Below are 21,603 nucleotides of genomic sequence, written 5' to 3' on the forward strand. Positions count from 1 at the left end.
GCAGTCATTAGGGGTCAATTTCTGGCAATTGCGTCGGGCTGAATAGGGATAGGAGAGACAAATGAGCACAACTGGAGGCAAACATTAGGGAATTGGAGGGGTCCATCGTCGCACAGGAATGACCCAGGCCCGTCGACAGCTATACGCCGCCTGTAAGCAATTGAAAGCCTTAGATTATGACAGAGCCGAATATGACCTGCGCACGAAGCAATGATATTATGAAGGGGCGAACAAGGCTGGTAGGCTTTTGGCACACCTCTTGAAATCCCAAGCACACTCACGTCGTATTACTGGGATACGGAATTCCCAAGGGGTGATCCTCTCTGCTGATACTGACATTGCTGCGGAATTTGAAGCATACTATGCAGAAATTTTTCCTGCAGAACACCTGAGCTCGCCTGCTGCTGAAGAGTATGTCAAATCAACACCAGTGACACCTCTTTCCACAATCGGTACGGTTACTCTAGAGATGGCTATCCGCCCGGAGGAAGTCGTACGAGCAATCCAGGGTCTTACCTCTGGGAAAGCCCCTTGTAAAGATGTATTCTCAACGGATTTTTAGAAGGTCTTTGCTTCGGACCTCATTCCGATACATGTGTCATCAGTGACACTGGGGCTTTAACTCCCACCATGTCTATGGCTGAAGTTGTGGTATTGCTTAAATCCGGCAAAGATCCTCATGAATGTGCGTCCTACCGCCCCATCTCTTCGTAGTTTCAGGAGATAAAAGGCACACTGGCGCGAGCACGCAGCGTGAGAAAGGAGAGTGTGTTCAATCAGTTACCTGCTGTGACTAAATGCTTTCTATCACAACGGTTTTTAAAATCTTGTTTGAGGCTCTGATTACAGTTCATGGTGTAATTTATGTTCTATTTTAATACTGTTCACTCACTTGTAAACTTGATGCGCTTGAATACGAAAACCGCTTTTGAATTCGACGCTCGCCGATAGTTTAATTTAGAAATACGTGCTTGGGGGACTAAACCTTGCCTGTCTGACCTCACGGTTCCCGGATGTAATAGCGGGCCCTCGTTGTCTTTGTTAGGTCAGCTCTCTAGTCTCCATCGTTTCAAGGGATAAAAGGCACGCCAAAGGCAAGCCCGTATGCGACCGCAGCTCGTCCATCGCCAGAACCCCTGGTCGTTCTGGATCCCACCTGCTTGTCAGAGCACAGATCTTGGCGCTCAGAAGTGGTGAGTGCTGCGGCCCTAAACTTGATCTTGGTAAGGGAGTGAGGAGTTTTTATGTAGGGCTTGCAGCTTCCAGCCCTCTTTTTCTCTTGATGGTAACATCGAGGGGGCAGAGTCTGACGAGAAGGGGGGTGGAGATATTTCCCCCTAGGACAGGAGTACTGCAGCCACCAGCAATAGTCGGGTCGGCTGCTATGGGGTAGGTGTTCAGGCCCCTCTGCTAAAATGCTTACTGCTAAACATGAGATCGCTGGGCAAGCATAAGTATGATATTGAATGCCTGCTCCAAGATCTCTGCACCGGACTTAGGTTTCCTCACAGAGACTTGGACTAGCCAGGCCTCGGCCCCGGACTGGAATAGGACAGGATAGGGAGTACAGGTAGGGGGATAGCAATAATTGCTTGTGATAACCTGAAGGTGTACAGCGAGCCTATTACACAACTGCCTGCGGAGGCCTTTCGTTTTGTGGTGAAAATTAACAACACTTCCACAGTACATGGGATACTTCTCCACAGGCCGCCGGGCCCTAGAACCCTTTTTTCCCTGTCTCTACAGACCCTGCTTGAATCCTTTATAGATTCCATCTCACTCATAGTTTTGGGTGATTTTAACTTCCATCTGGAACTTAACAATGCAGATACTAGCCGGCTTCTTGATAATTTAGCTAATGGTCTCCATCAAAAGGTGGTGGGCACCCACACATCTGGATGGGTCATATACTTGATGGGATTTTTTCAACTAACTTGGATGTCACACTGAGTAATCCCGCACCTCTTCCCTGGGCTGACCATTTTGCAATTAATTTTAACCTTCAGTATTCATTACCCACACTGCTGGATAGAAAAAAACCAGCAAGCATAAAAATCAGGCAGTGGAATAAAATCCATGGCACTAAATTGGAGCAGGTACTTAATAGCCGCCTCCCGGTTCAGGTCCAGCATAACAACAAGGCAGCTAGCCAATTTCACAGCTGGCTAGCCCAGGCTGTAAATAAAGTGGCACCACTGAAAGAAATGAAACCTAGAAGAGCTCTGCACCATCTCCATGGTAATGTCCGGAACTGAAAAAGCTGAATGTTTTATGCAGGAAAGCCGAACGTATTTTGAGAACGGAATATAGGATGGAACATAAAGATATCCTACAATACTGCTCTACTGCAATATAAAGAAGCCATTATTTTAGCAAAAAAAGCACCTACTACTCAGCTAAAATAACGGAGGCTACTAACTCTACCAAGCAACCTTTAAAAATGTTGAAGTACTAGCGAAATTGCGTCAGAACACCTGCTTTAGTCCCGATTCCGCTTTTTGCAATACAATGACCAATTTCTTTCAAAATAAGATCAATATGATTCATGATGAACTACAGAAAAACAGGTAGGGGCGACGATGGTCCATCTGACACAACGGAGGATACGCCGTTGCATTGTCAGCTGAACTTGTTTTGCTTACTTACTCCTATCGAAGTAACTAAATCTGGATGTTTCAACAAGTCGGGGTCACCATGGGATCCCTGTCCTCCAACTGTGATACATCAGGTGTCCCAGACCATTAGTAAACATCTAACTCCCATGCTCAATCAGGTGATCGCTTGAGAGAGTTATCCGATGGTCTGGAAAAAGGCCTGTATCAGACCCATCTTGAAAAAGCCAGCACTTGACCCATTAGAGGTTCAGAACTTTCGCCCCATCTCGTGCCTAGGAGGGCAATCAACCAGGAGCGGACATCTTACCTAGTTGGCAACAACCTGCTGGATTGCAGTCAGCATGGCTTCCGGTCAGGGCACTCGACTGAGACGGCGTTAGTTGTAGCAGCAGAGTAGATCCAGAGGCAGGTGGATGGGGGGGGGGAAGAGTGATCCTCATCCTCCTTGGCCTATCAGCAGCATTCGACACTGTGAATCACACCGTGTTGGTGCAAAGGCTGAAGGCGGTGGGGATTGGGGAGGCGGCTCTGTCCCTCTTTCCTAGTAGATAGTGAGCCAACTCTATACTGGGTGGGAGAATCTGAGGTAAGAAACCTTCTATCTGCCATGTGGAGTCCCACAGGGCTCGACGCTGTCACCAACGCTCTTTAATATCTATGTGACCCCTCTAGCCAGTCTCATTAGACAGCATGGATTCTCGTTTGTGTTGTACGCTGACAATACCCAAATCATCATCTCGGTATCAAAAAAGTCGAAGCAGGTAGCTGCTAGATTCCATGCCTGTCTGAAGCACATCAAGAGCTGGATGAGCAATAATTTCCTTAAGATCAACACATATATAAGACTGGGGTCATGGAGTTCCGTCCCTGTGGGATCACACATGGTGGCCGGTAGAGGCGGGCATGTGCCCAATACCATCTATGTAAGTTAAGAACATGGGGATCATCTTTAACGATCAACTGGGGTTTTCTGCTCCGATCAACCATGTAACCTCCACTTGCTTCTACATTTCTAAGCTATTGCGGAAGGTGTTCCCTTTTATTCCTCAGGAGCTTCGAAAAACTAATGTTGAAGCCTGTCACATTTTGCAGCTAAGTTGTGGAACCAATTGCCCATTACACGCAGACTTCAACCAAGCATGACAGTTTTTAGAAGCAAATAAAAACATGACTATTTTTGGGGTCCTAACTGATTAGTTTTAATACTCTTAGATCTCTTTTCTCACTCTTAGCGCCAAGACGCCTCGGCATTCGAGTGCTCTATAAACTGTAATCCTATCCTATCGAATGTGGACCTCAAGATTTGTACTAGTATACTGGAAAGGCGTCTTACGCCTCATATGCAGGACCTGGTAGATCCGGACCAGTCTGGTTTTTATACCGGAACGTAACTATAGCGGTGGCTCTAGACGACTGTGCCACCTATAAATCCCAACGCCTTCCACAACATACGGTATTCCTGTCGGTCGATGTCCAGAAGGCTTTTGACCGGGTACACTGTCCCGAACTACGTCAGGTCTTAAGAGATTTGAGGTGGGCAAACGCTTTTTACACTGGGTTAACTGTAGCTATAAGGACCGAAACCCCACATCAGGGTGAATGGGATAGTGTCCTGACCAGTAACAATTGCGAGAGTTACACACCAGGGGGGCCCTCTGTCACCCTTATTTTTCGCTCTGTATATGAAACCGTTTCCAGAACGAGTCCGACACTGCCCCGCGGTCACTGAGATTAGGATGGGGAACAAAGAACATACATTTTTTTCTCTACACAGACGACCTAGTAGTCTTTCTTATGTGACCATTGCTATCTCTGCCTCCCATACTGGAGGAAATGGAGGCTTTCGGCAAAGTCTCAGGCTTTAAAGTTAATATTCAGAAGACCCTTGCCCTTCGCATCACTTTAACTGCAGCTGATCAATAGCAACTGACCTTTTGCTTCCATTCTCCTGGGCCCATAAGGGGGTATCATACCTAGGGATGCAGATTTTTCCACAATTGAAAAGTGACTCCTCTTGGAGGAGACACTCCAGGAGATCCTTAACTGGAAGAAGCACAGAATGTCATGGTTGTGCAGGTTGACTGCCATCAAAATGACCTTGTTGCCCTGTATTATATACATACTGCAAACACTTCCATTGATTCCCCCGCCCCCCTTGCTAGCCCAGATGCAAAGACTCGTGGAAAGTTTTATTTGGGAGGGGAAGAAGGTGCCCATGGCAAAACGCCTGACATACTTAAACCAAGCAGACGGTGGTCTCGGGGTTCAGAACTTGGAGAAATATTTCAGGCAGCGCAACTGCTCCGCATGACAGAATGGTACAAACTTGAATCTGAGAAGCACTGTTTTTTTATAGACCTGGTGATTGCAGGCAAGCACATATACAAAAGTGCCCTGGCTCCCTAAGAGAAGCCGTCCAGTTGGGGTATATATTTCACCGGTGTTGTGGGCGACCATGGGAGCTTGGGTACAAGAGGCTTGTGGCCTATCCGCTGAGGTGTCCCCCTGAGGCCGTTTATTGGCAACCTGGACTTCCCCCAGCCTTGGAAGGGAATAGCCACCTTAAGTGGCAAGAAGCCAATTGTAAAAGAATAGGGGATGTCTTTAACGAGAAAGAGATTATGGACTACCCCCCCCCCCGCTAGTCTTTGGCTTCGGTCTCCCTAAGGAGGCATATTGGCAATACCTGGCACTACAGCATTGGGTTACCCCACCACATATGCAACCGCATACAGGTCGCCCCCTCACTAAATTTGAATTGTGGGTCATAACTCGCACCTCAGAGAAACATTTGCTTTCAGACATATATGCATTCCTGAATAAACCCAAGTGCAGCGACAAGTCCCCAGCGCAGCTCAGATGGGAATCGGAGATTGAGTATGAATTTTCCCCCAAAGAATGGCAGGACATTTTCCATAGAGCAAGGGCCTCTTCTTGTTGCACTCCTGGAATGGAGCTGTAAATAAGAACATCTTGAGAGGCAGATCTTGTTTCTGCAAGTTCACAAAGGCAAGATACCCATTCCAGATTTGTAAGCTGTTAATACCTACATCTCCTCCACCAGGCCCGATCCTGAAAAATTTGATTCTTTAAAAAATTGAAAATGTTTTTTAAACAAGGAAATCTAAATGATACACCACCATTAATACAATTTTTCCTAGCTTTTGGTGACATGTTTTTTTAACCCTCTGTTGTATTCCACTGGTAATTGTGAAGCGTCAGAAAACCAGTGCTCCATATTTCAAACTTTTACTGGAGTATGATGCAAATATATCTGGTATGGACAGGCATACTACCTTCCACCTGAGCATGAAATCAACATTGTTGCAGGATAATGCTCAAGTGCAATGTCACCTTGAAGTCTAAACTCTATGAGGGACCCTCATTTGAAGGGAAAGAAGAGTAGACGTTCTAATAGACAATGCTGGAGCCTCTCAAATTCCAGAATTTTATATAAGAGAACCTCTTCCATTCTCAGCTGCCAAAGGTGTTACTGGCGTATTTTGGAATGATGTCCCTTCACAGTGTGCATCTTGATTCTTTTCTTCCTGTTAAGATTAAAGGTAAGCAATGGAGGCTCGGAGCAACAGGCGCTGATTTGTGCACCAGAGAGACGGCAGACATTATGTGAGCAGAGAATCGCAGTGTAGGGAATCACTTTATCTAGAGAAGCCTATTTTGTGGCATATATGCCCTGACTCCGAAAATCAGAATACATTTGTGTAGTAGAGTGATGATTGTTGTGAAGATCTACCTTTGAGTGATTGTGACACAAGCTCTAACAATTGAAAAGAAACTTATAGGTACTACAGGCGAGCTCACATTTCTGTCTGTATATTGCCTTCCAGATCATCTTTGATCGTCTTTTAGCCTGTATTTTCTGACTAGTTTCTTGCATAAAGAATAATATCTCTATACCAGTATTAGGCACTTATGCTTTACAGGAACCTTTTGGGGCAGATCCATTCCTGGATTTGACTTCACTTGCAGGCGGAGATAAGCCTGTTCATCCTTTTGCACCTTAAGCAACAGACCATTGTCACAGGCACAGTCGTCATCTAAATCAGATGCAGCTATATTATGTCATGTTCACAATGTGATGTCAATGTCCAATGCTATGGAAACTGTGAATCAGTTAATTCTACATGGGGTGTCTATTGTACTATCTTGTATGCCAACTTCGACTATTCGCACAGTTTAGGATGTAGCAGGTACTAAACCCCAGGTTACGGCATCCAGCCATGGGCAAACACCACCACCTCCTGAATAAAACCTTTGGAAAAACATTCAGATGGGGAAATTCGCATGAATTCTTCCATTGGTGAATGGTTGCACCCAGGCTAACTACTCTTAATTGGGGATAAAATTGCAGGAGGGCTCTGCAGTAGTGTATTTAGTGGGCAGGCATAAAACTTGAAACATTGCGGCTTCCACTGTGCTTTCTTTATGTAAGCCTTGTCACCCTCTGCGGCTGGTACTGCTTTCAAAGTTGCTCCTATTCGAAAAGACTGAGTATGTGAGGGGATGGGGTGTATTGTATTGTATGGTGTGGTTGTGTGACCTCGCCGTGTAATGCACTTACCAACCCCCTTTTGGTCCAGTAGGTTTATTCTGTAAACCCCTCAGCTCCACCCTGGGTAGCTGTGGCACAGTGCAGCAAAACATATACTGAAGACAAGTGTCAAGCATTTAAACAGCACCAAAACAATTGAAGAACAATTCGACACAACACTCAAGAAACCCAAAACCAATTTATAAAAAAAGACTCTATTTTTATACGAATTTAGACGCTAGAAAGAACAAGCATTTACAATGCAACGGTTTCGCCTTTGCAAAAGTTTGAGCTATTGGCATTGTAAATGACAAACTTTTTATTTATGTGTTGGTTTTGAAAACAGATAAATAAATGGCATTGCCATTTACAATGGCAATAGCTTAATCTCTCGCAAATGCGAGACCTATTGCATTTTCAATGCAATAGGTCACGTATTTACGCAAGTGTGTGCTATTGACATTGCAAATAATTCCCACTGTGCAGCAGGCAGACCTGGTCTGTACCAAGGGTTTTATTTATATAGCGGATGGAAACAGGTGGGGGGGGGCACGCCAACTATTTTACCCCCTCACACACATTACTAGTAACGGCACTATGTGAACCTTTGCAGAGGGGCTGCCAACACAAACACCATGTTGCGTTTTCATCAACTTTTAATTCTGCAGGTGATTGTATGCCAAATCCTTAAGTATGCATAACAAAGCGCGGCCTCAGAATCATAATTCCTGACGAGATGTCAGCAGAGCACCAATATTGGTCTTTAAAAAAAAAAGGCCATTACTTGTCAAATAGCATTTGTGTCGAGCCAAAATCTGAAGGTTTCCAGGTAAAGAATGCAGTAGCTAAGAGCGGTACACAATAGGAGTGAGCGTGAAATCTGAGAAACGGAGGCTTGTTGGCCTCATAATAAACCCATTTTGGAGGTCTGGTGGCACATCATTCCTGAAAACTGCTTGCTTTCTGTGCAGCTGCTGCTACCAATGAAACAACATAAAAGACGAACTGGATAACTTAAGATGTGCCATTGTTCAAAGAGAGACCAATTAAATGGACAAGCATATACTTTTATGATAATACTTACTAGTGGCAAATGACATTACTAACGCGATCCTGCGTAATACTACCTGCATGTGTCTCAAATTGACACCTATTCTATGGGTACTAGGAGTTAAAAGGCTGGATTTAAGTGACACATTTATTTGTGAACATGATTGTTAAGAGGATCTTTGTGTACACATTATGGAGAGTAAGATTTGGTAATAAGCAAAGGTGGATTGTGTCGGGAACTATCGCACACCCCACTGACACAAATACGACAAGAAGCGGGGGTGGGAGGGGGAATCAGTCATGTCCTAGCTCTCTTACAGTCCCAATTATGTAAGCATATCGCACTATTTTACGTAGCGAGAGTTTTCTTTGTAGCCCATTGTAAGATTATCGAACCATTGCCATTAACACGGGTGCCTTCAGGTAAGGTGCTCTTGCAAACAACAACGGGAATTCCACCCCCTTAGAATGACATGGTACAGTGGCACCATTAACAACCCTTTAGGCTCCACCACGGAAATTGTTTCAGGGCTTAGGTCTGCCTCTCTCATCTACCACTTCCTGTCATATTCACAGCAAATATAAGCAACCTTCTATGTATGGCCCCTGCACACACACAGCAAGCACCATGAGAACCCACCGTGTCTTGGCAAAGCACAGCAAATACGTGCGCCAACAGCTTGTGTCGGTTTCTTGGTTACTTCTTATATTCAGAGTAGGGCTACAATAATAATTTCCTTCAGCCTGTGTACACCTCTGAGTGGATACGCCCCCTGCCCACCACCGCCCCCATGGAGAACCCAGATGTTTCCTTCTTGAAGGAGTCGGTGTGCTCACCTAGACACGTAGAAGAGGTGCTTCTTGTGGTGTTGTCACGAGACTACGAGTCGGTGAGTTTGATAGCTTATCTGAGCAGGCGCAGGCAGCAGCATTCCCTCCTCACTGCCCAAATTGCGCAATATCCGAGGCCGGAAGGGCCTTGCCGGGGCGAAGAGAAGCACGGCAATCCCCTCAAGCCGCCATCAGACTACATGGCCACGGAACCTCGTCGCCCAGCCCTTTACCTCCGGATCCCCGCACATCCTGCTGGCTCCTCCGTTTCTCTTCCGGGAACCTCTAGTTGCTTCTTTCCAACGATCGAAATGGCGCGACTCCAGCAGGGACGAGCGTGAGTCCAAAAGAGCGCGTCACAGTAATGGGCGCGTGTGGACTGTGGCAGGCAGCCCCGCCCATTACCGCACTTGTCAGCCAATGTGAGGCGCTTCCGGGGAAGTAGAGTCGGAGCGCCAACCCAAGCTGTCCTGTTAACTGGATATAACTGTGTGAAAGTTGTACCCCCGTTAAAAGCCGGTCTTAAACACGTTCTACTGGAATAAGCAGAGTGCTTTACGCTAATGGACTCACAATAAAGGCTCCAATGTAAGCAGGTACGCACACACAGCTGCGCTTACGGGCTGATTTTTGACATTTTCGACTGATTTCGGGTTGCACCACAACCCCATTTGTAATTAAAAAAACACAGCCAATACGACTAAAAATGAAATTAAAAAAAAACAAGGCCAAGGGAGAGAGGGAGGGCGAGGACAGGGGAATGAATGGACGGGGGTGGGATGGGAGTGCGTGTAGGGATTCGGGGGCGTGTTTTTCGTGCTCTCCCCTTCCCATTGGCTGGAAGGTAAAATTCCAGCCAATGGGAAGAGCAGAGGGCGGGACTTAAAAAAAGACACGGAAACGCCCCCGAATCGCGTTTTCACAGGGGAAGCGTGATTGACAGCCAATCTCTTCCAATGGCTAGCCTCCGTTTATGGAGCTAGCCAATGGAAGACAGAGGCGGGACGAAGCCCCATACTGTAGATCATAAGATTTCGCCCTGGGCGGAGCACTGCTTCGCAGTGCTACAGCCAGGCCGAAACCTAAAAAGGTCCACGGGATGCTTTCCGGTGATATAGATTTTACAAGCAATAATAAATCAAAACAATTTCACTTCGCAGAGAACAAATATTGGCACGGTTAGCGAATTTGATACAAACATTTTCAAGGAAAACTTAGGTAAGTTTCAATGCGGTCAGTTAGAAGTACTTAAGGCGACCAACACTGGCAGGGTCTGGTTAGGGGGACCAGCAAGGTCCTCGAGCAGTTACGTCTTGGTCCTGGTTGCTGGACCAACTTCTCATGAAGTCCTCTCCTGTCTGCCCGAAGTCCAGTCGCCTGTTGTCGCCGTCACAGGCCAATATTTGCTAGATCGATAAATCTCCTTCTGAGGGTTGCAGCAACTCTGACAGCACCCCTGGGATCAGCACAGTCTGGTGCAATTTGGTGCTTCGGGTCTTGGTCTTTGATGCTGCACGATGGCGTTGGTAACTGCTTGGAGACTTTGTCCCACCAGGCTTTTTCAGCTTTTGTGTTCCTGTGATCCAAACAGGAGGCCAGTGAGCTGGCCCTTGGAGTTCCCATGGCTTTACTAGGTTCTGGAGACAGCTTCTCCTTGAGCAGGACACTGCAGGCACAGTCCCTTTCTTCGCTAGCCATCACGTGCAGTTTTCAACAGTGCAGCCTCTCTTTACTGGTCCCTAGGTGCGGCTGGGCAGATCTTCAGTCCTTATTCCAAGTTGGACAAGATCTGAGGTCTGGGTGCCAGTAGAGCCCCTTATATGTTAGGAAAATGTCCCCAGGGCAGGATGCGGTCAGTTGACTACCAGATTCCCTCCTACCTGGTTACCACTTCCTGTGGAGTACAGCATATGGCTATCCCAGTATGCTCCATTCTGCCCTCGTGCAAGATGACCAGACCCCTCTCTCAGTGTTCAGACCTCCCTAATCCACCTCCGGGGTGTGGCTACCTCAGGGCTACACACCCCAAGGAAAACTGGTTTGGCAACTGGTTTCCCCTCTCTGCTCCCTGTGCCAGCCTGTCTGCCTGAACTATGGGGCAGCCTTCCTCCCTAGTGTGATACAACTGCCCTCCAAGGGCAGCTTCTCCTTTGAAGCCTGCCTTTTGGGGCTAACACCTGAGTGACTTTCTGCAGAAGAGAGGTAACACCTCCCTGTCCTGCAGTCCCTCATTGTTTTCCCTCCTTGAATAAGCTCCATGTGTGCCCGGGAAGGCACAATAGTTTTAAAGGCAAGAAAGTGGCAGCTTTGCTAAAGCTGCACACTGCAACAAGTTAGATTAAGCCCGACTTGTAGCTCAAGTAAAAATTAATGTAACTAGTTGTTTGATACCTTGGAGTGCCTACTATGGTCGCACCGTTCCAGTGTTAGCACAGCTGAGGAGTTTGTGTGTTATCCTGTACTCGCCAATTGGGCGACCAAGTCTTTCCACAGTAAAAACAGTATCTTTGCTTGTTTACTGCCAGGATATGTAAAGTACTTAACATAACATAAGATGTGTATTTGTTAAGTGCATGTTCACCACTACGGGTATCTTGGTGCTGAATAACAGATGTTTGTTGTTACCCAACTTGATGGTACTCATTTTATCGACCTCAGATGGATGAAAGGCTACGTTGACCTGCTGGGATTTGGACTAGTGACCATGAGGTCGAACACAGGCCCCTGCAGTAGACGCATTAGTCTACTGGGTCACCAGACCCGGCTGCCTGTGTCACATGTTGCACCCCGCCTTAGGACTTGGTATCCTTGCCAGAGGGAAGTTGTGGCTTTGTCTTTGGTTTCAATGTCAAAGTCAGGCTAGCAGTGTACGACTGCTCTACCAGTCTGCAGACTGCAGCACTCGTTTTACTTGGAGGACCCCCAGGTTGGCACAACAAATATTGCAAACCCTGGTGTACCCCTCTAACTTTCATGCCCGGGGACACATGGTACAATATACTAGGATACTAGGGACTTAAAACTAAGTTATCCATTTCCATTTGGGTACAGCCAATTTGAGATGCACTTTAGGGTCAGGGCAATGCCACAGAGGTCTAGTTAGCAGGTCTCAGTGCACTCCGAGGTGAAAAAAACAGCAGCATCAGTCATAAAACTTCGAGGTGACCATACAAAAAGAGGCATTACCTTACAGAGTACCATACCAGCTGTGATCCAATCCACATTTCCTGAGAGCTGCCTTTAGTACTGATGTGGTATATCGCCATTCGAGATCTAGCCTTGTGAACCAACAGTTTGGCATCTTGCAGTGTAGTCCTTGCTTGACAGTAATGAAGTGGCATATCAACACTGTAGACCCAGCAGTGTTCCTCTACCCTTCGGCACCTTGTACTGTAGTCCTTGCTTGACCGAGATATTGCTGATCTTCTTTGAGCTTGTATTTCCATTCAGGCACCCCTATGATAGGATATGATAAAGGAACTTATACAGCGCACGTTCACCAACGGTTTCTTGGCGCTTTCAGGACGAGTAAAAGACAGGGCTGCGAGGAAGAGAAATTAATTGTAGGCTTGGGAAAGTAGCCAAGTCTTCAGAGCCCTCCTAAATAAAGGATAGGAGGGGGTGAGACGGAGATCAAGGGGGAGAGCATTCCTGAAACGGGGAGCTTGCGAGGCGAATCTTAATCCCTCAAATTTTTTGCGCTTGAAGGAGCTGGTAGACAGTAGGTTAGAGCCTGAGGAACGAAGAGCACGGGAGGGGGTGTAACGCTGGAGGCAATAAAAGCTGAACCTTGAGGAGAGAGGGCCTGGTGAATCAAGCAGCCAACTTTAAAGAGGCTGCGCTGGACCACAGGGAGCCAGTGCAGGCTCTTCAAAAGAGGCTTAGCAGAGCTAGACTTAGGTTGTCCAAAGATGAGTCTCGCTGCTTGATTTTGAATGAGTTGGAGTTGATGGGATTGGTAAGCAGGGATACCAATGTACAGTGAGTTTACGTAATCAATCCGAGAAATTACTAAACCCAGCGTAACTTGGACTAGGGCATCATGGGTAAGGAATCTACAGATTTTTCTGATGCGGCGAAGATGGAAAAAGCATGCCGACATCACTGATTTAATTTGAGGTCTCATAGAGAGATCCTTACTGATGGTAACTCCTAGGCTCTTGACTGAGTTGACCGGGCTAGGTGCACTGCCCAGGGAGTGTGGCCAGAAATTATAGTGCCAGGGGTTTCCAAGGGGCCCAGTGAGAACCAGCTCAGTCTTATCCGGGTTAAGTTTGAGCTGGTTAGCATTCATGCAACTGCTAATGAACGTCATAGTCGACTGAACATTCTCAGTGGAGGTGGGGGAGGAATCAATATTAAAGATGAGCTGGAGGTCATCCGCATAGTTAAAGGTGACCACCGGCCTTTTCCGCAGTTCGGAGATGAGGGGAAGAATGTACAGGTTAAATAACAGCGGGGAAAGAACCCGCTACCTGATTGATCTGTCTTGGACTGTGGAAAGAAGTTCATTCTATCATTCGCCAGCATGATTACTTCTTCACCACCCTTTCATCACTTGAGCATCCCCATTTAATCACTACTTCACTTCGTCTTAATGCCCCTAGTATGATTGAACAAATGCCTGCTACAACATGCAAGTATCGTACTGTGATGCAAAAAAGTAAAGTAGGCAATACACACACTATTTCCCAGAAGATAGGTAATGCAGTTACTTCCCTTTTATTCAGGGGAGCATGCTTCAGCCTGCTCCAACCTATTATCTTTCTGATTAGTAAGCTAGTTAGCAATTTTCCCATCCCTTGACTTGGCCAGAAAGCCCATTGCTGCTTGTCCTGGAGCAACCCATGATCTGCTGTTGATCTTTTTTTGATCCATTCGATAACTTGTTCTGTATACTTTTGCCTTCTTCACGTGGTTAAGATCTCGTAGTTTGCACATAGGCACTTTTTTGGAGCCCTGAATCCTCCAGTGGGCAAAGCAGCATCCTGTAACCTGAGAGGGTTCCACAATTAGGATTTGTCGTAGCATAAAAGCTCAGAACAGTGAAAACATGAATCCTCAGCTGCAGTGGTCAGATTGACTTGGCAGGTTGGTACCGGTCCTTCGTAGGTTTTTGGTGCCTCAATGCTTTGAAGTCACAGGTGGTAGGAGAAGTCCATCCAACATGGCCAAGGGTTACAAGGCCTCAGGAACAGCACTTGGGATGGAGGGGGGACAGGGGACTCCAGCAGAGGCTACCAGCACAGTCAAATGCATAGCCAGGAATCTTCTGGAAAGGCCTCCTCCTGTAGCTTGTTGTGTCCCTGTAGCTTGAACAGGGTTCAGCCTTATGACTCATGGAGTCAACTTCTTTATTGTAGCTACAAGAGGGATTAGCTCCAGTCCTTCTGGGCTCCTCTCATTCCACTTCTGATCTTTTCAGGTACAGTGGTGTTCTGAGGTGGGTGTTGGGGATGCCACATTTATGCCTGCTTCAGCTTGTAGGTGAGGGAGACTCCTTGCTCCTCCCTAACCACTGGTATAAAAGTTCCCTGGGTTACCTTACCCACTTTTGCAGAATTTCTTGTGTTCACTATAGCACACAATCCTACAGTGCCCATCCTCCACTAAATCCATGCTAGTAAGACCTGTTCCCCCTTATTCAGAGCCTGTGTGCCCACCCTAGAGATGTTGGCCTAGGAAATGACTCAACCTTCCTCTGTGATCACTTCAATCAGGTTCTGGGAGCAGATCCCGTCCCACTAGGATTGTCGCCTACCTGGCTGGGGGAACAAACCAATGGACCTGTCCATGTGTCATCTGACGTCTGTCTGTGACAGGGGAGGCCCCTTTGAAGTAAATTAAGTTCCAGGACACAGCCCACATTGTCATCCCACGGGAGGACCCAGAATACTTCCCCACACCCAAACCTTTGTCTCTACTGTTGGAGCAATTTTCATACCTCATTCATGGCTTGAGCACTCAGAGGGCTGCAGCTGAAGGCTAAATTATCCTCCAGGGTCTTCAGTCAGGAAACATTTAACTTTCTACTTATTTAACATCCAACTTCACTAATGAATTGAACTTTTAATAAATATTATAAAGGGTCCATGAATGATAATTGTAGCTGTTTCCTAGACAAAGATAGCATTACAACATTTACTAGTGCATCCCAGTGTTTCTCTATGAAACGGGCAGCCTTGCTACAGTGAAAATAGCTTTTAGATGCTTGTTTGTTTACAAAAAACTTTCTACAGGTCATACTTTTATATACTCTGTTCCCTGCCTTATGAGCTATAAGGATTACATAGGGGGGCATTAATATTTTAAAGGAATGTTTAGATCTATCAAAAGGGTTTATTTTGACAAGCCAACTTGCAGTTTTAGACTACTCCAGCCAGGATGCAATGGAGGTCCTGAAGCCAGGTTTGCATTGCCACTGTAATAGATGGCACAAACGGTGCTGCAGTCTGCTAATGGCATTACAGGCTCTGGGTACACCCTGCACTATATGCTAGTGACTTACAGGTAAGCTGAATATCCCAGTTAGGAGTTTACCTATTAAGTAATGTTTAAAGAGGGAGCACGGGCACTTTATGCCTGGTTATCAGGGGTAAAGTGTGCATAGTTCTGCAGTCAGCAAAAAGAGGTTTCAGCAAAAAAGGGTGCAAAATCCAGAGCAAATATACAAAAAGGGTAGATTTACTGGTCAAACACAACGTGCACCAGATTCTGAGTGTGAGGATCCTGCTACATTTTTTTTACATGCAGGATAAGGCCACCCACAAATGGGTTTCTAAGGTGGTGGCCACACCAGCCAGTGTGAACCCCACAGTAAGTTGTATGGCCAATTCCCCTGCAGCAATATATGTGACTGAAGTACATTAACCGTCATTTGCTTTAAAATGGGTATCGACATTTTCCTGAACATAAAGGTTGTGCTATTCATCTTTGCTTGCAGACGTGGTGTATATGTTTTGTTGTCCCTTATGTTTATGAAAAAGATGAGGCTTGCAATTCTCTAGTGAAATTTAGGTATTTAATATGTTATGTTATGTTAATTTAACTTATATAGCGCATGGCTACCCCAGCAACGGGGCGTCCCAGCGCTGGCGGACGTGCCTAAGGACAGGGCAACCTAGCTCATGAGAGTGACGTGTAACGCCTCGTAGGTACCATAGATGGAGGGGAACAACCAGGTTTTGATTTGTTTTCTAAAGGACAGATAGTTCTTTGTAGCACGCATTTCCGAGGGGATCGAATTTCACAGTTTCGGGGCCAAATACCTGAAGAAACGGCCGACAGCTCTGCTACTCCACCAACTTCCAAGAAGTAGCAGAGTGATTAACGTAATATGTTAAACATGAGGCCCAGTACAACAAATAGCATTGTTTGTAGAGTTTGTTTGAGTCACATGTATTTACTAGGCAAATAAACTGATGTGTTGTTCAGAATGATGACATTCTTTGGTCAAATGCTGAAAGAATGATTAAAACCCTTTATATAGGTTTCGTAGGCACTGTGCAACATACCCCTTAATACGCATACATGGTTTTCAGAATATTTTTTTTTCTTTCAGCTAATCAGTTACCGGCGGGCTTAATAACAACAGATGGCCAGCAGAATGTTATGGTTTATACAACATCATATCAACAAGTAGGTTTCCGTTTGTTGCTCGTTAAATTAATGTTGTTTGTTGTAGTGCATTACTGCCCTCACTGTGTTTAAAGTATTCTGTTACAGAGGATCTCTTGGGCTCAACTTCACAAATTAACTGCATGTTTTCTTCATTAAGCAGTTCCTTTATAAATGAATATAGCACTTTACTATGCGATATATTACATTGCGTGCTATTACAACGCGGTCGTTACAACGACCGCATTGTTGGTACGCGATGCATTTACATCGCAAGCCTTTACAACAACTTCCACTAGGGAACTCGCTGGACTTAGGAATAGTATTATTTACTATTCCTACACCAATTTGAGCAACAGTAGGGAATTTGTTGTTAAAACTTGCGATGTAATTGCACCGCGTACCAACAACGCAGTCGTTGTAACTACCGCGTTGTAAAGGTATTGCGATGTAATGACCGCGTTGTAAAGGTTGTTTTACATTTATAAATATACGTAGAAAGCTGCATATTCCAAATCTGTTGAAATTGAATTAACGGTGCAGTTCCCACAAACAGTAGAAATGCAAAGCACATTCTGGCTGGCTGTTAAGAGTGGTATAGAAATGCACGAAGATCATTTTTATACCACTACACGCCTCAACTTCCTTTCATTATGAGGCCAAATCTAGACAGTGGGTTTAAAAGTGACTTTTTAGGCCTGGGTTGACAGAGCAGCTGACTGAACATGTTGCTAACATTATATGTGGAGTGTGCTGCAGGTAGACAGCCACAAACGTTAGCTTATTTAGATCAGCTTCTTTCAAGCATTGGCTTGAGGCATTACTTTTTATATCAGCCAACAGGAGTAATTCCTCTCCAGTCATGCCATTGACGGTTTGATGCATCATTCTGGCGCCTATGCTGTGCTTTCATTGCACTGCAGGAGGGAATATTTTACATCTAAAAGGTACTCTTGGTCATTACACATTTTGTCATATTAGCTTTTCACTAACAGCTTCCCAAAAAAATAAGAAGTCTCAAACACAGTGCTTGCTTGTTTCAGATTTCATAAGTTCTTACATGTTTTGCCATTATCTATGCAATCAGCATGTCTTAACGTACAACTGCATTCTGCCAGTGTAACCCTTTTGCAGAGAGGAAAGCTGTATTGTCCTGGTTTGTGACTGGCCAATATTGGGTAATATTTTGGAAGGCCTGCAAGCTGCCATTTACTGAATGGCTGCTTCCTTTTCCAAAAGCGCCTCTCCTCTATCTCCTCTGTTGCTCCCTCCCACCTCATGTTGCTTTATCCCAGTGTTGAATACTCCCTCACTTGCTCCTCCATTGGTGCCCCACCTCAATGCGTACAAATGTTTAGTTTTTTTCTTCAATTTATTGAAGGGCCCCGCAGCTGCTATATACTGCTCAGAACCTCCGTTTTTAAAAAGTGCTTACGCACACATACTTTTTTTTATTTACCTCTTTAAGAGGTGGACCGCAAACTGGAGCAGTAAGCAATAAATGAAGAAAATGGCGACAATTTCAGAAACTATGCATGTACATGTGTGTTCTCACATGCACCTCCGTATCGCCATTATGCTGGGCCACTACATTGTGGCACTGCATTAGTGTACATATGTCATTGTGTCTTTTAACTTAATTTAAGTATTCTTATTTTTTGTTGATGGTGCACGCTATTAGTAAAAACAGCATTGGCAAAGACAATAGGTCTGGTGTTGGCCACCAGCCTTTTGGTAATTCTTGTTTAAGCATGCTTTTTTCAAAACCTTTTTTGCTAAGGAAACTGAGGAGTTGAATCAAATCTAAACAAAAACAAATTGGCTGAAGAACAGCATGTTTTCAGGACCCAGAAATGTACACATTATAGTAGTGGAACTAAAAGGAACTATTTTGTGTGGAAATTGTGTCCTTATAAAAGGGCAGCATGCTGTAATTCATAGTCACAAAGCCATCAATTGCTGAAGTAGACTGATATTGCCCGTTGATGCATGCCGGATTGGGTGGAAGAAATATGTGAATGACGCATTCACAGAGTAATGGATGGCTCCTTGCTAAAAAAAAAAAAGTAGCTATGTTATACATACTTTTAGTAAAATCTAAAGGTCTTGGGTAATGCAGACCAAAAAAAAAAGCCAGTCAGTCTGGCATTGCTCCCAGCCTCTTGCCTTTAAGAAAAAAGACAGGAACGACAAGAAAGAAAGGAAGGAAGGAAAACGAAAAAGGAGTGGAGACAGTCAAAAAAGCAAGAAAGAAGTGCAAACAAGAACAAGCATTGGAAATGCAATAGGTCTCGCATTAGGAAAGTTTGAGCTATTGTTATTGTAAATGACACTTTTTTTATTTATGTGTTGGTTTTGAAAGTAGCAAAATTAATAGCTTTGTCAGTTACAATGTCAATAGTTTCAACTTTTGCAAATGTGACACCTATAGCATTTGTAATGCAATGTGTGTTGTATTTACGTGACTTAGATGTATTGATATTACAAATAACAATGGCTTTTAATTTTGTAAATAATTAATACTTAAATAAAAGTTATTGTAATTTATAATGGCAATAGCTTAAACGTTTGTAAATAACTTTTGTGAAGATTATGTTCAGTGTATTTTATTGTGACGAAAATCCAAGAACATTGCATTTGCACCTAAACACACACAGAGCCACACACATATAGATGTGGTGGTGGTGGATCTGGGGGATATGGTGGTGGTGGATGTGGTGGTGGTGGTGATGGTGGATGTGGGGGTGGATGTGGTGGTGCTGGAGGTGGTGGATGTGGTGGTGGTGGATGTGGTGGTGGTGGTGGTGGTGGATGTGGTGGTGGTGGTGGTGGTGGTGGTGGATGTGGTGGTGGTGGTTGTGGATGTGGTGAAAGTGGTGGTGGATGTGGTGGTGGTGGGTATGGTGGATGTGGTGGTGGTGGATGCGGTGGTGGATGCGGTGGTGGATGAGGTGGTGGATGTGGTGGTGGATGTGGTGGTGGTGGATGTGGTGGTGGTGGATGCGTTGGAAGTGGTGGATGTGGTGGTGGTGGATGCGGTGGAAGTGGTGGATGCGGTGGATGTGGATGCGGTGGTGGATGTGGTGGTGGATGCGGTGGATGTGGTGGTGGTGGATGCGGTGGTGGTGGAAGTGGTGGTGGATGTGGTGGTGGTGGATGCGGTGGTGGTGGATGTGGTGGTGGTGGTGGATGTGGTGGTGGTTGATGTGGTGGTGGTGGTGGATGTGGCGGTGGTGGATGCGGAGGTGGTGGTGGTGGTGGATGTGGAGGTGGATGTGGCGGTGGTGGTGGAGCTGATGGTGGATGTGATGGTGGACGTGGTGGTGATGGTGGATGTGGTGGTGATGGTGGATGTGGTGGTGGATGCGGTGGATGTGGTGGTGGTGGATGTGGTGCATGCGGTGGTGGTGGTGGATGCGGTGGTGGTGGTAGTGGTGGACGGGGTGGTGGTTGTATTGGATGTGGTGGTGGAAGTAGTGGTGGTGGGTGTGGTGGTGGTGGTGGATGCGGTGGTGGTCGATGCGGTGGTGGTGGATGTCATGGTGGATGTGGAGGTGATGGTAGATGTGGTGGTGGAGGTGGTGGTGGTCTCTTGCATTTGTTTCAGTTCGGAGTCCTGTGGAAGTAAATTAGGCCCGAGAAAGCGTTTCCCTTTAAAATTTGATTGATAAACCGCGCCATTAATAAAGATTGAAAATATTTGATTCAGTGTACTGTTCTGCGGTACCTTAAGATGTCTGTCCCTCCAGTTTTTTTTTTTCAGCAGTGTTTTACAAACTAAGAATGACAGATCCAATAGCAATAGCATGGCACTCACGTTAAAAAGGCGAGACCTGTTTGCTTTGTCAATGTTTGTTTCCCTAAGTGCATACCGGTCATTAATTTCAGCCCATCAGCAGACGTCGGTTTTGAGTCAATGACCTACAGCTGATTGTAGTACCCTTTTGTGTATTGTAAAATCTATGTTTTATTCATGTTTTCTCGACTATTGGTGTAATAAGCCAGGCAACCGCACTGAACCAAGTTTGCAAATGCTTAAAACCAAAAGTTTGCAGTTTATGGGACAGCGCAGGTATATGTAAATCATCTCCGGTAAAAAAATGATTTCTTAGCTCTGCCATAGACCCGCAGGCATATTACAGAAATCTGCACTGGAGCAGGGTAATTTTGTACCGCTCAACTGGTGCCCAAAAAAACAAGAGAAGCAACATCAAACCATTCAGAAACAACTTTCTCTGTTAAAACAAGGGTGCGGAGACTTACTGATTGTAAAGCCTGCCTCCCCCTTACACATCAATTTGTTTCATTTCGGGTTTCTCTTCTCCACTGCTTTTATTACTATGATCGTATGCAAAAACATACACTTACGCTTTTTCCTCCCGATAAATTACTGCGGTTGGTATTCATTCCGTGAAAGGCATTTGAAAACCCGACTAAAAAAAATTAAAGAGCCTAGTGAAGTAAAAATAGATATAGTTGACCAAATGATGTCCTTACGGTAAATTTACAACATAAAGGATAGCATGTAATTGTACTTTTAAGTTGTAAAACAGTCTACCTAGCATTAAAGGCAAGTACTTCATAAGGGGTGGAATGGAACACCAGGTAACTAGCATGAAATGAGAGGAAATCTCTGGCTGGAGCCAAAGCACCAACTATGTACTGTTAAAAGTAATAACAAAGAGTAAATACCGGACCTAAAAAAATAATAGGATTCTCACAGACGTTTTCCAGAAGTGTGGAAACATAACAAAATGTGTATAACAAAAACTCTCAGCACTTGAGCTTAAGAGATTACCGTAGTCTGAGAGAGGTCTTTGGCAATCTCTCAATTCAAGCGCGAGTCGATAGACGTTACACATTAACAAGAGCAGGAGCCCAGACCGCGCAGCTACAGACTAACCGAAACCGGATGTGGTACGGAGACATCTGTTGCTG

At 45.3% G+C, this 21,603-nt stretch overlaps 1 protein-coding gene across 1 annotated transcript in view; it reads left to right on the forward strand.

The window, feature by feature from the left end:
* The window catches only part of NFYB (nuclear transcription factor Y subunit beta), a 164,203-nt gene that overhangs the window by 114,842 nt on the left and 27,758 nt on the right, over positions 1-21,603 (forward strand). Inside the window, exon 6 of the mRNA XM_086919161.1 lies at positions 16,610-16,686. Within this exon, the coding sequence (XP_086775287.1) occupies positions 16,610-16,686 (77 nt within the window). The remainder of the gene's footprint in view (positions 1-16,609; positions 16,687-21,603) is intronic.

The sequence above is a fragment of the Lissotriton vulgaris genome, chromosome 1_1 (assembly GCF_964263255.1).
Source record: "Lissotriton vulgaris chromosome 1_1, aLisVul1.2, whole genome shotgun sequence".
Classification (NCBI taxonomy): Eukaryota; Metazoa; Chordata; class Amphibia; order Caudata; family Salamandridae; genus Lissotriton; species Lissotriton vulgaris.